This window comes from Amia ocellicauda, chromosome 2 (genome assembly GCF_036373705.1).
Source record: "Amia ocellicauda isolate fAmiCal2 chromosome 2, fAmiCal2.hap1, whole genome shotgun sequence".
In the NCBI taxonomy this organism is placed as follows: Eukaryota; Metazoa; Chordata; class Actinopteri; order Amiiformes; family Amiidae; genus Amia; species Amia ocellicauda.
In genome coordinates, this window is record NC_089851.1 from 44,898,867 (window position 1) to 44,914,099 (window position 15,233).

General features: G+C 39.8%; 1 protein-coding gene across 1 annotated transcript in view; it reads right to left on the bottom strand.

Annotated features, from left to right (window-relative positions):
* The window catches only part of myripb (myosin VIIA and Rab interacting protein b), a 194,185-nt gene that overhangs the window by 51,766 nt on the left and 127,186 nt on the right, over positions 1-15,233 (bottom strand). Inside the window, exon 4 of the mRNA XM_066724252.1 lies at positions 3,954-4,090. Coding sequence (XP_066580349.1) covers positions 3,954-4,090 — 137 coding nt within the window. The remainder of the gene's footprint in view (positions 1-3,953; positions 4,091-15,233) is intronic.

The window sequence follows — 15,233 nt, forward strand, 5'->3', positions numbered from 1 at the left end:
GAAATATTTGGATGTAGCAGAAGGCAGTTTGTTTGCCGAAGGGCTGGTGAGCAGTACACGAATGTCTGCAGGCAACAGTGAAGCATGGTGGAGGTTCCTTGCAAGTTTGGGGCTGCATTTTTGCAAATGGAGTTGGAGATTTGGTCAGAATGAATGGTCTCCTCAATGCTGAGAAGTACAGGCAGATACTTATCCATCATGCAATACGATCAGGGAGGCATCTGAGGGCAAAGGGTGGTCACACCAAATATTGATTTGATGTAGATTTTTCTTCCATTCACCATCCATTCCATCCATCCATTTTCTACACCGCTTGTCCTGGTGAGGGTCGCAGTGGCAGCATACTAAGCAAGGCAGACCAGACCTCCCCAGCGACAGATTCCATGGGGGATTCCAAGGCGTTCCCAGGCCAGCCGGGAGATATAATCCCTCCAGCGTGTCCTGGGTCGGCCTCGGGGTCTCCACCCTGTGGGGCGTGCCCAGTAGAGCTGCACAGGCACATCCTTACCAGATGCCCGAACCACCTGACCTGGCTCCTCTCGATCCGGAGAAGTAGCGACTCTACTCCGAGGCTCTCCTGGATTACTGATTACTCCTCACCCTATCCCAAAGGGTGAGTCCAGCAACCCTGCGGAGAAACCTCATTTACGCCGCTTGCATCTGCGATCTCATCCTTTTCGGTCATTACTCAACGTTCATGACCATAGGTGAGGATGGAGAGGTAGATTGACGTGTAAACCGCGAGCCTTCTCCGAGGACTCTGCTCCCGCTTCACTACCATGGACCGATACAGCGCCCGCAATACTGCAGACGCTGCAGCGATCTGCCTGTCAATCTCACGCTCCCCCTTTCCATCACTTATGAACAAAACCCAGAGGTACTTAAACTCCTCCACTAAAGGTAGCTGCTCCCCCCTAACCTGGAGCGGGCAATCCACTCTTTTCCAAGAGAGAACCATAGCCACAGACTTGGAGGTGCTGATTCTCATCCCAACCGCTTCACACTCAGCAGCGAAACGCTCAAGTGCGTGTCGGAGATCACAGTCGGATGGGGCAAGAAGCACAACATCATCTGAAAACAGCAGCGATGCCACCTCCAAGCCACCTCCAAGCCCCCAAACTGGATACTCTCTGCCTTGATATCCTGTCCATGAAAATCACAAACAGGAGTGGGGACAAGACGCACCCATGGCGGAGTCCAACACCCACCTTGAACGTTTTCGACTTAACACCGAGAATACGGATACAGCTATCGGTTTGGGAGTAAAAGGACCGGATGGCACGCATAAGCGGCCCCGGCACCCCATACTCCCTCAAAACCTCCCACAAGACATCCCGGGGAACACAGTCGTATGCCTTCTCCAAGTTCACAAAACACATGTTCTGTTCACTCACTTTGCATTTAGTTAATTGATAAATATAATCTATTAACATGTCTATTTTTGAAAGCATTCTTTCTTTACAGCATTTTATCACACCTGCCTAAAACTTTTGCACAATACTGCATGTATATGCAATAATATTATAAACTAATCTTTAAAAACATGGCTGTATCAGCTTTTTACTTTTTTGTGTAATTTGTTCCAGATATGAACAATACAAAGGCAGAAAGCTTTGCAATCAAACATGAAACATTTAAAATAAATCTTACAGGTGGATCAAAGTTAAAACTAAGAATAACTCTTTTTTAACACAATTTATAATATTTTGTTCAGCCTGGATAAATACAGAATCAAACTGAGACCTCTAAAATAAAAAGAAATTAGATATATAGACAAATATATTTTTTAATTCCTGCCAGTCAATTAAAACTCACTGAATCAGATGCTTAATTGGAAATTCACAGAACAACTAGTGGTCTTTGAAATCTGAAAGGCATGTGTGCTGTTAGCCATTAAGCTTACTGTAGGAGTGTCTGACAACATTGCGGGAGGATTAGAGTTATTAATCTTCAGGATTATGTGTATCTGTACTGGAGCAGCGATGGGGGGTTGGACATCATTGTTTTTATTAGTTGCTCTTTTTTTTCCACTGAAACTGTCCAGTCCTATGGAAGAAGAAACATGCGTACCCAGGCTGAATTATGAATGTCCTGATGCAACCTCATTAAATCTGGAAACAAGAATAATCATTGGCTATAGCCACAGTTACTGCAGAGCCCCGATCTACCTCATCTTTAATCCCAAGAGTTCAATCCCAATCACCCACCCTTTACGAATAGTTGCGTTTCATCTGCTGTATAAAGTAAGACTGTGAATTTCATCTTGGATGAAAGACCAACAGGCAAGTATTCTAAAACCCATCCTGTCAGCTAAATAAAATAAAAAGCACATCTAAAAACAGTGCACTTGTGGTTCGACCAAAGTCTCAGACTGGTATTTCTGTGAATGTGTTCTTTTTCACCATCACTACGGCCCAAAGCATTTCAAAATTTCAACCCAGCCACCACATTCAAAACACAGGACTGGAGAGTATGTCTGTGGTTACTGGAGGAAGGAATATTCTGTGCAACTGCAACTTGTCACTTGAGGTTGGCGTTATGTACCGGGAAACCAGTATAATTTAATTAATGAGGAAAACACTGTGAGTAATTAAATTAACAAATAAACAAATAATTAAGGAATATGTGGATTGTATCTTACAAGCTGTTAATCAAAAAATAATAAATAAGATTAACCACAAAAATGGCTGTCACTGTAAGTTCTCAGGTTCTCTCACCAAGTGTTTCCAGAAGGTTCCTGACTGGAGGTTGGTCAAGGCGTTCACACAGGTGTTTTATTTTCTTGGTGCTCTTGTAAACAGAAACTATTTGCCAGTTAATTTTGTAGTCCATCCTTTCTGTCCACTTCAGAGTTCTTAATGTCTGTGGCCTCACTGTCCTTTTGGAGGGCATGTACAGTAGGTGCACGTTAAAAGTATACTTTGATACAGACGTTTAAGATCATCATGAAATATATCCTTTGTGAGCCCAGGAGGCACAGCCATTGGACAACAGGGCGGACACTGGCCTGCTGGCCCCAACTCTGGCCCACAAGGCCATCCACCAGGGCGACACTGGTGGAGAAAGAGCTCCAGCAAAAAGAATGGCCAGGTTCAGCACCGGACAGCTCCTAGCTTCTGCATAGTGAAGGCTCCCCTATATCATGGGTTCCCAACCCTGGCCCTAGGACCCCTACCCTGCTGGTTTTCATTCCAACCAAGCTCTCAATTACTTAATTGAACTAATAATATGCTTACATTTGACCTTTTAAATTGTGTAACTCAGAGATTCCCAAACTGGGGTCCGTGACCCCCCAGGGGTGCGCAAGGGGGCACTAGGGCGTCCTGGACAAGATAAGAATAAGGTTCTATGTTCTCCATTTTTCCTATAATTAATGTAGTATATTGAGGCAGTTGCAGCATTGTTTGTAGGTGGGTCCTCAGCCAGAATCTGGCTGGCAAAGGGGTCCTTGAGCAGAAAACTTTTGGGAACCCCACTGATAAAAAGTTGGTTCCTTAGTAAGATACGTTCCTTATACAAATTTATACTCAAAAGCCCTACTGTTTAAAATGATAAAGAGCTCAGTTGGAAGAAAACCCAGCAGGGTAGAGGGTTGGGGTTGGGAACCCCTGCCTATATCAATAACTTCAGCAACAAGGAGAGATGCTAGAGGCCATCAAGAGACCAACAAGGGCAGCTGAAAGCATTTCTCCTAATGAGGAAGGAAGCTAAAATAAGCAGCACCTGCTCTAGTCAGCTGGGAATCAGCACTGCTGCTGAACAGAGAGACTGCTGTCTTGCTACACTAGTGCCTTTCCACAGTGTCGGAGGAGTCCACCTCGGAGGAGATTGAGGTGTGTGATTGACACATGGGTCTCAATTGCATAAACAATGGACTTTGAAACCATACTGCTGGGCCTGGATTTAATAATGGAAAATATGAAATTAAGGGAAATCAAATATTAAAATGGTACCTATTATTTCCGACAGACCTCCCGTTTCTGCGAGGTGCTTTCTGTAGAAGGTCTTCAAAACCTTGGCACTGCCAAACCTTTTGAAGCGGCTTTTGACATTATTGTAGTACCATTCCAAAGACTGGGTCCTAAGAAGCCTAGAAAGACAAACAAAAATAGAAAGAAAAAAGACAATTTTTAACAATACTTTCTCAAGCAAATTAGATATTAAATGATGGCCACAATTGTCATATGTGAAGTTGCAGAACTGTTTTTCCACTCAAGTGTGCAGTATTGATCTTATTTACTCTCTGTGCACAAAGCACTGCACTAACATTCAAAATTCAGATTGAAATGCCCCCAATTTAAATTAAATATCTGTTCCATGAGTTGTTGTCTCCAAAAATAGCAATAGATTCAGTGAGGAAGTTAGTTTATATAGTTTATATAGTTAGTTCAGTTTTTATAGCTAAATAAATAATACAATAAACTTTAAAATAGTCTGTATTTATCTTTGATACACTGATTCTGAATTCAAAAGTTAAAGAGCATACTAATATGCATGAGATGTATACAGTGAAGATACTGTCAAAATGATTCTCATCTGATTTAAATACATTTAAAGACTTACATTAATGTGAATACAAACATGGCAATTCAAAGAATAAGGCTGTGTTTTTACTTGAATGTTCAGACATATTCTAATCTAGTGAGGCTGTAAAGAAGAGGCCCTCTTGTGAAGTTATCTTTTCATACCCTCATCTGCCCTGCTCAGAATGGGGAATAGTTAAACATTTAACATAGTGTTTGAACACAGAGCCCCCAGAGAGGTCTGCCTAATTATTCAAGTTAAAGTCATGCTTCTATTTTAAGGATTAAATGTTAAATCAGCTAATACCTTCACACACTTATTTTGTCTTCTGATGTTAAAAGCTCTTAGTAGATACAGTGAGGGAAAAAGTATTTGATCCCCTGATGATTTTGTACGTTTGCCCACTGACAAAGGAATGATCAGTCTATAATTTTAATGGTAGGTGTATTTTAATAGTGAGAGACAGAATAACAACAAAATAATCCAGAAAAACGCATTTCAAAAAAGTTATAAATTGATTTGCATGTTAATGAGGGAAATAAGTATTTGATCCCCTATCAATCAGCAAGATTTCTGGCTCCCAGGTGTCTTTTATACAGGTAACGAGCTGAGATTAGGAACACTCTCTTAAAGGGAGTGCTCCTAATCTCAGCTCATTACCTGTATAAAAGACACCTGTCCACAGAAGGAATCAATCAATCAGATTCCAAACTCTCCACCATGGCCAAGACCAAAGAGCTGTCCAAGGATGTCAGGGACAAGATTGTAGACCTACACAAGGCTGGAATGGGCTACAATGGGCCATCGCCAACCAGCTTGGTAAGAAGGTGACAACAGTTGGTGCGATTATTCGCAAATGGAAGAAACACAAAATAACTGTCAGTCTCCCTCGGTCTGGGGCTCCATGCAAGATCTCACCTCGTGGAGTTTCAATGATCATGAGAACGGTGAGGAATCAGCCCAGAACTACACGGGAGGATCTTGTTAATGATCTCAAGGCAGCTGGGACCATAGTCACCAAGAAAACAATTGGTAACACACTACGCCATGAAGGACTGAAGGACTGAAGGACTTGCCACCAAGTACTAAGTCGAAGGGGTCAAATACTTATTTCCCTCCTTAACATGCAAATCAATTTATAACTTTTTTGAAATGCATTTTTCTGGATTTTTTTGTTGTTATTCTGTCTCTCACTGTTAAAATACACCTACCATTAAAATTATAGACTGATCATTTATTTGTCAGCAGGGGATCAAATACTTTTTTCCCCTCACTGTATCAAGAACAAACATCTGATAAACAGTTTAATATCTCGGTACAGGATTACAGAAAACACATATTTTATACAAAATAAATAAATAAATAAATAAATACTACATTTACAGTTGAAAAGCAGCTTTCCCACACTAGTGCACTCCAGTCTTAGAACTACAACATCCGACCAGGCAGGGAGCTTTACATGTTAAACTTAGTTCTTAAAAGAAGAAAAATCGACAGCCAAATAATGAGAGAAATGCATTTTCTTTGCAGACTTCTTGTGTGTATTTATTTGGTCACACTGAGATAATGGGGAATGAAAAAAATACAAATGATATGAGTTTGCGTTTCCGTTTTGCAAACACATGCCTGGACTTCTTTACTCAAGTCCTGATGGCTGTGGGATTCTGAGCTTCCTACCGGGGTTAGCAGCCCATAGTATTCCACCCACCTAGAGAAAAACTGACTGTTTCCCTTTGTAGGAAAGCTCAGCATATCCCTCCAGATTTGGTGTGGTGTTCCTAAGAGATGCTACCATACTATGGCAATGCAGAGTATACAATTTTCTTAATTCTTCTTTTTTTTTTTTCCTTCTCATGGATCTTCAGAAAAATGTGCTTCAGGCACCGCAGAGGTGAAGTAATTCTTGGTAATTTTCTCAGGTTGCGAAGGCTTTGGAGTGTTAATAGCCAACCCCACATCTCCCATGACCTCCTTTTTCTACACTCCTTGGAAAATCATGGCCTTGTTAAGACTTTTAGCCACACACTCTCCTTTTCAGATGATAAGGCCCTGTGCTTACTGCCACTTTAATCACCCTGTTATTTGCCTGTAAATCCAGGCCAGAGAAAGAGGCAGCTATCAAAGGCTCACTGTGTGATCGTAAAGGGAACGGTGCTAACCACTGAGCAGGTAGAGAGGGGATCCAGCACTGAGTGACCCGGAGTGTGGTGTCTGTATCTCAAAGTATCAATTAAAGATTTGTTCATAAAAAAAAAAGATTTATAAACAAATGAAATAACACACGTGAATAAGTAAAAAAACAAACAAAAATACATAATGTTGTATTCTAAATAGAGTTTACCAATAACAAAGAGTTTTTTGAGCCCTCTTGTTGAGGATTCTTGTGCTTTTCACTTCTTGGTTTGGAAGGAATGAAACCAAGTGATTGTGACCCTGCAGCTCCTTTTTACTTCAGACTTGCTTTATTCATCAGTGTGTTTTATGAATGTGTTCTCTCCCATCAGACATCCTCACACTAAGTTCATCTTGGTGCTGCAATCCTGCTCGGGGTCATTGCCAGTCACATAGAGAAGACACGCAGGCTGGGGCTCCTCTGGAGAAGAGGTTTCTGTCTTTGTATTCTTTCATAAATAAATATTATACACTGCCTTTCTCTCCTGTTGTTCAGATAGCCTTTTAAGTTTGCCCGTATGGTTGTAGTCAATGGTTTATAGTGAACTGTAGTCCACAAAAAAGTAACAAAACTAGTATTTGATGACAGGTGTCCTTTGGGTAGAAGCTAGAAGCCAGCCAAACCAAAAATTCAGAGTTTGTAGTTTCCTATTTGCAGTTAGGTTTAATTATTGATTTGGGTCTGGCCTAACAAAACTATGTGGTCTAGCATGCAATAGGTGAAGTATGAGGCATTTTCCCTTGTGGCTATGAGTTGCATGAGAAGTGTGACAAAATGGGACTGCAGAGAAAAACTTAATTTAAACTGATTTGCTCATAAATCCATATGATTGACTCAAATCAGTTATGTACAAGCCTGAGACTATTACCATGCACTTCACAATAGATTGCACAAGTAAGCGATGAAATGAGAGGTTTGGGGATCCGAGTTACAAAAGCCTTCCATTTAGACAGAAAAAGGGTTGATTAAATTTTGTGTGTATGTATTGAATGTTTATAATTGATAACTTTATATTAAATACATGCTTTGCTATAAATCACAGAAGGCAAGCCACTACATTTTGATTAATAAACAGTTCCTGAAAATAGCACAAAAACTTAAAGTGGACATTATTTTCACATCGTTATTGATAAATAATGTATGCCTTTCTACTTGTTTCGATCCGCATTGTCTCTTTCCCTGGTTATTACAGCAAAGCTTCTCATCTCATTGTCCCATTATCTGTGTGGTCATTGTTGGTAGTCTTGGGATGCATCCTATACCTTTGTTATTAAATCTCGGATCTGATTCTGTATGTATTTATTTTTCTACCCAGTTGTGACAATGCTGGCACACCATAACAGTGAGAAGAAGGTTTAAAAGACACTGGACTGAAACATCTTGAGTTTGAAATTGAAGACTGCAACTTGTTCAAAGCAGAGACAGAAACAGATGGCACTGAAGCATTGCCAAAAAATATATAATACTTTCCAAAAAGCAGTGCTTCTTTTCAGTTGATATTCTTTTTAATGATATATTTTAGCATTTTCTGTTGAAGTGACAGGTCATGTTATTAAAAATAAAGGGTCCAACAGAAACATATTTTAAGCACAGAGCGCTTATGAAATGATGCCTTTTCCGACCTGATGCAATCCACATTTTGCATGGAAACTCATGCAGTTCAGGTTGAGATCTAAAGGCTAATGAAAATGTATGAGAGTGTTTTAGTGCTTACCGATGCTGTGTAGACTTTCACTGGCTGTGCAAATAAATTAATAACCTTCTACTTGTCATTCTTTTTAAAATATATATTAATACAACTGCCTGATGAAAGATTTCTGGGACTTCTTTACTCTGCTGTATGCCTCCCTTGCTTATATCCAGTTGAGAAAAAAAGGCAAGCAAGTGTTAGAAATTCCTGCCTATCAATTTGTAAATCTAAATGAGATTTAAATAAAATATGTAGAATAAATGAAAAGCTTCCAGTGGTACTGCCAAGTTTAAACTTCCCCAGGCAAAAGGGACTATTAACATAATTGACTTTCTGAATCTCATAATGAATTTAAATGATTCCTATCCAGAAAGTGCTTTAAGGAAGATCAAATATGTCTTTTTGTGATTAGTGTTTCTGTTTTACTTATGGGGAAAACTAAAATAAATGGGAGCGACACTTTATTTTCAAAAGCCTGAAATAATTACCCAGTTTTATGTGAGATGTGATAAATTGAGGTAGATGTTTATCTGTGTGGTCTTAAGATGGCAGCCACAGTCAAGCAATCTTCAGGCCAAAGGCTACTTTCATGTTTGGCAAAAACTAAACATGGACTTTATTGTAAAGCATTATGTATGTAAGATGCAATTTAACATAACATGTCAGCAGTGGTCAAGAAGCCTAGTTATTAAAAGCTGTCTGATTCTCAAAGCACCCAACATGATTACAGGTGGAAATAATTGGGTTATGCATGAATAAGATATATTTATACAACACCAACAAGAACCATAATAAGATTATTACAATCACATTTTCTATCAGGTTTTTTTCATATTCTTCGCATTTGGAATAGTGTTACAAAAAATAAAGGACCACAAGACATTAAATCGACCCTTGAAGGGACAAACTCAGTTTTCAAACGATGTCACAATTCCTCAAGTGTATTAAGTGCTACATTTGTTTCTATTTACCACACACCTACAAAGAAGAATTACAAAGACAGTTGGAAAAGAAAATCTTCTCCAAACAAAATCCAATATGAAAGTTTAAATGGCAATTCACTTCTAAATGTATTAATCCGTAAAGGAATATTTCTGCCAAACACTCTGCCCCATTCAATTTATATTATTGAACATCTCTGTACCTTAAATACAAACAACCATTAATATGAATATATAGTACTGTGCAAAAGTTGTAGGCAGGTGTGAAACAAAGCTGTAAAGTAAGAATGCTTTCAAAAATAGACATGTTAATAGATTATATTTAAATGAAAAGTGAGTAAACAGACGAAAAAAAATTGGTGTTACCACCCTTTGCCTTCAAAACAGCATAAATTCTTCTAGGTACACTTGCACAAAGTCAGGGATTTTGTAGGCATTTAGTCAGTTGATTAAACAATTATACCAAACAGGTGCTAATGATCATCAATTCAATATGTAGGTTGAAACACAATCATTAACTGAAACAGAAACAGCTGTGTAGGAGGAATAAAACTGGGTGAGGAACAGCCAAACTCAGCTAACAAGGTGAGGTTGCTGAAGACAGTTTACTGTCAAAAGTCATACACCATGGCAAGACTGAGCACAGCAACAAGACACAAGGTAGTAATATTGCATCAGCAGAAATTTCAAGGCAGACAGGGGTTTCCAGATGTGTTGTCCACGCTCTTTTGAAGAAGCACAAAGAAACGGGCAAGGTTGAGGCCCGTAGATGCAGTGGTCGGCCAAGGAAACTTACTGCAGCAGATGAAAGACACATCATACTTACTTTCCTTCGCAATCGGAAGATGTCCAGGAGTGCCATCAGCTCAGAATTGGCAGAAAACAGTGGGACCCTGGTACAACCATCTACTGTCTGGAGAAGTCTGGTCAGAAGTGGCCTTCACGGAAGACTTACTCCCAAAAAGCCATACCTCCGACGTGGAAACAAGGCCAAGCGACTCAACTATGCATGAAAATACAGGAACTGGGGAGCAGAAAAATGGCAGCAGGTGCTCTGGACTGATGAGTCAAAATTTGAAATATTTGGTTGTAGCAAAAGGCAGTTTGTTCGCCAAAGGGCTTGAGAGCGGTACATGAATGAGTGTCTGCAGGCAACAGTGAAGCATGGTTGGAGGTTCCTTGCAAGTTTGGGGCTACATTTCTGCAAATGGAGTTGGGGATTTGGCCAGAATTAATGGTCTCCTGAATGCTCAGAAGTACAGGCAGATACTTGTCCATCATGCAATACCATCAGGGAGGCATCTGATTGGCCCCAAATTTATTCTGCAGCATGACAATGACCCCAAACATACAGCGAGTGTCATTAAGAACTATTTTCAGCGTAAAGAAGAACAAGGAGTCCTGGAAGTGATGGTATGGCTCCCACAGAGCCCTGATCTCAACATTGAGTCTGTATGGGATTACATGAAGAGAGAGGAGCAACTGAGGCTGCCTAAATCCACAGAAGAACTATGGTTAGTTCTCCAAGATGTTTGGGCCAACCTACCTGTCGAGTTCCTTCAAAAACTGTATGCAATTGTACAGTGAGGGAAAAAAGTATTTGATCCCCTGCTAATTTTGTACGTTTGCCCACTGATAAAGAAATGATCAGTCTATAATTTTAATGGTAGGTGTATTTTAACAGTGAGAGACAGAATAACAACAACAAAAACCAGAAAAACACATTTAAAAAAAGTTATAAATTGATTTGCATGTTAATGAGTGAAATAAGTATTTGACCCCTTCGACTTAGTACTTGGTCGCAAAACCCTTGTTGGCAATCACAGAGATCAGACATTTCTTGTAGTTGGCCACCAGGTTTGCACACATCTCAGGAGGGATTTTGTCCCACTCCTCTTTGCAGATCCTCTCCAAGTCATTAAGGTTTCGAGGCTGACGTTTGACAACTTGAACCTTCAGCTCCCTCCACAGATTTTCTATGGGATTAAGGTCTGGAGACTGGCTAGGCCACTCCAGGACCTTAATGTGTGTTTTGGGTCAATGTCATGCTGGAATACCCATCCATGACCCATTTTCAATGCCCTGGCTGAGGGAAGGAGGTTCTCACCCAAGATTTGATGGTACATGGCCTCGTCCATCGTCCCTTTGATGCGGTGCAGTTGTCCTGTCCCCTTAGCATAAAAACACCCCCAAAGCATAATGTTTCCACCTCCATGTCTGACGGTGGGGATGGTGTTCTTGGGGTCATTCCTCGTCCTCCAAACACGGCGAGTTGAGATGATGCCAAAGAGCTCGATTTTGGTCTCATCTGACCACAACACTTTCACCCAGTTCTCCTCTGAATCATTCAGATGTTCATTGGCAAACTTCAGACGGGCCTGTACATGTGCTTTCTTGAGCAGGGGGACCTTGCGGGTGCTGCAGGATTTCAGTCCTTCACGGCGTAGTGTGTTACCAATTGTTTTCTTGGTGACTATGGTCCCAGCTGCCTTGAGATCATTAACAAGATCCTCCCGTGTAGTTCTGGGCTGATTCCTCACCGTTCTCATGATCATTGAAACTCCACGAGGCGAGATCTTGCATGGAGCCCCAGACTGAGGGAGACTGACAGTTATTTTGTGTTTCTTCCATTTGCGAATAATTGCACCAACTGTTGTCACCTTCTCACCAAGCTGCTTGGCGATGGTCTTGTAGCCCATTCCAGCCTTGTGTAGGTCTACAATCTTGTCCCTGACATCCTTGGACAGCTCTTTGGTCTTGGCCATGGTGGAGAGTTTGGAATCTGATTGATTGATTGCCTCTGTGGACAGGTGTCTTTTATACAGGTAACGAGCTGAGATTAGGAGCACTCCCTTTAAGAGAGTGCTCCTAATCTCAGCTCGTTACCTGTATAAAAGACACCTGGGAGCCAGAAATCTTGCTGATTGATAGGGGATCAACTACTTATTTCCCTCATTAACATGCAAATCAATTTATAACTATTTTGAAATGCGTTTTTCTGGATTTTTTTGTTGTTATTCTGTCTCTCACTATTAAAATACACCTACCATTAAAATTATAGACTGATCATTCCTTTGTCAGTGGGCAAACGTAGAAAATCAGCAGGGGATCAAATACTTTTTCCCTTCACTGTACATAGAAGAATTTATGCTGTTTTGGGTGGTCACACCAAATATGGATTTGATGTAGATTTTTCTTCTGTTCACTCACTTTGCATTTAGCTAATTGATAAATATAATCTATTAACGTCTACTTTTGAAAGCATTCTTACTTTATAGCATTTTTTCACACCTGAATAAAACTTTTGCACAGTACTGTGTGTAGATATATATATGGTCTACTGATTAATATTATAAATATCATAACAGAAAAGAAATTAATATTTATGTCACTTTGAACGGTTTTCAAGATTTAAGGTAGACTGCAATACATCTCCGTCACAGATTAACTATTCATCTGAATTTTCATAAATATATTTAATGCATCTTTCTAGGAAAAGACAGGAACGCACATTCCTGCAGCTGTCAGAATAATGGAGAAAACGAATTAAACAAACTGGAAACAGTCCGATTGACCGGCTTGGTGGCTCTGGAGTCTCCCTGATCTGAATAGCAGCTTGTTCGTCACTATAGAATGTATATAAACCTAATTGTAATACCATGCCAATTTAAATTAAAACTTGTACCCACCGCAAGGCCACAAGCAAATTGCAACTCCAGTACTTTGATAAATTTGAAATGTCTCTCCAAAACAAAACTGACTGGGGCTTCTGTTTTGTTCTAACATAGGCCTTCCTTTTTTAATCATACATATCAAGTACACCTGACATAATAAATAACCATGTAAGTAATTTTCCTGCCTTTCAATTTTCTTTATACATTAAAGAAACAATAGTATTGCCAGTTAAAATGCTCTCATGAGGTCTACACTTTACAAAAGGCATAATATATGCAGACATTGCTGACAGAAAGACATAGAGCAGCAGTCGGGATGTTACGCAGAAAATATAATAATTGTGAATTTAGTGTTGTCGGCTTTGCTACGCAGACAGCTTTCTCAGACAATGAATTGTGTGGATGCAGAGTTAACTCCCAACATTTATCTCCTGGCATTGAATCTCAAAGCTCAGTTCACCCACCTATTGACAAATAACAAGTTTTTCCTGCCCAGTTTTGTACTTCGCAAACAGCGGTCATGATTACAGAAAGTCATCTGAACCAAGCGGTCAGCATAGCACTGCTTAAAATATGCACATAGTAGACAGGTTCCATAGCCACAAATGGAAATAAGTGAATACATACAATTAACGATATATTTTCTAAAAAAACTTTCTTGCATTAAACACATCTTCTGCAATACACTTTTCAACCTTGATTACGAAGGTAATGTGAAACCCTTCAGAGTATTCTCTCTCATCCCAAAGACATCCGTGTGTCGGATGGATACATACATCCTGACTGACTTTAATGCAAAAATCTACTGTAATGGAGTGACATCCTTGAAAACAGGATGCAGTCAGGCTAAAAAAAGCACCTGCCAAAAATAGACTCCTCTTGACTGACAGTTGGATGTTGACCATGCAGTGGATTATGCTTCCTGGACATTTGATTGGGTACTTCTTAGGTTCCTTTATTTGCATATCACAAATACTGCCTTTTATTCAGTTCTGATTGGCTGAGCTGAGGGTGGCCTGCTTAGGGAATCCAATAAAACAAATTGACTAGCTATTTAGGGGCAAATGTTGGCTTGGAGTTAATGAGTGTAGTGGGAGCCATTATAAGAGTCCTAAATAAAGTCTAAATTTGCACTGCAAGCTTCCTGCTCAATGTTCAGTTACTATATATAATTTTTATTAACATATTATATATTACAACTATATTATTTGCAGTCAACATTATAAGCCTCAGGAAGACATTGACAACAAAATGTTTTCAGTTTAGAGGTTGCTTTTACAGCAATGGCCACATTCCCTTTCGGACATCGCACAAGAAAGACCAATATGCTAGTTTCCAGCCCCTGTCCAGAGCAGTCATGACAACATGTTTCTGACTCTTTAAAACACTGAGATGCAGGATTATTATTATGATTATAAATAATTTCTTAGCAGAGCCCCTTATCTAGGTTGATTTATAGTTTACACAAGAAAAACTAAAACATTACAAAAGTGCAGTAGTACAATCAATACAAAATACAATTTGTAGTATTTATTAGAAAAAAACAGTAGCACAATAAGTACAAAATGCACAATTTCTGGCATGAAAGAGGCACAGGACACTAGATTTAAAAACCTTCAAAATCACTGAGTTTCCCCTTCCTTTGGATGTCACTGTGCTGATACATAAGTTTGGAACTCACACTCCCACCCCCCACCCCCCCAAATACTCCAAGAAGATGTTAATCTTGTTCACAGCATACTCATTAAAAAAAGTGCAGTGTTTTTCCGCTAGTCGATTTTCAATTTGCTTTTCACTGGTTTTATCCGTCGATCTTTTAAAACACACTTCCTAAGCTGATAAATCATTCCTTTTCCTTTCACAGCACCTTTCCTATTGGTTTCCTCGGCCATCGAACACTGCCGTGACAACGCTACCAGCAGCGTCATGATCAATGATGCTGGTTCAGCAAATTTAACAGACAAATTTAAGCAGCCATAAATTTGAACCTAGAGACACATTTTCTACCACTACAGTACACTGCAAAGCCACTGATCCTTTCCATTATTCTTCCACTGTAGCCAAATTGGTGCAGATTAAAGTATCAATCTGGTCTCTTGCGCTTGGCATGTTAGTAGATTTTTCTGAAGCCAACTCTTTTAAACTGTGCCATTGGTTCTGTTGTGGCTCAGTTTCCAGAAAGTTGCCTTTGAAAAGCTGAAAACGAATAAACTAAATTCAAATGGATGTAT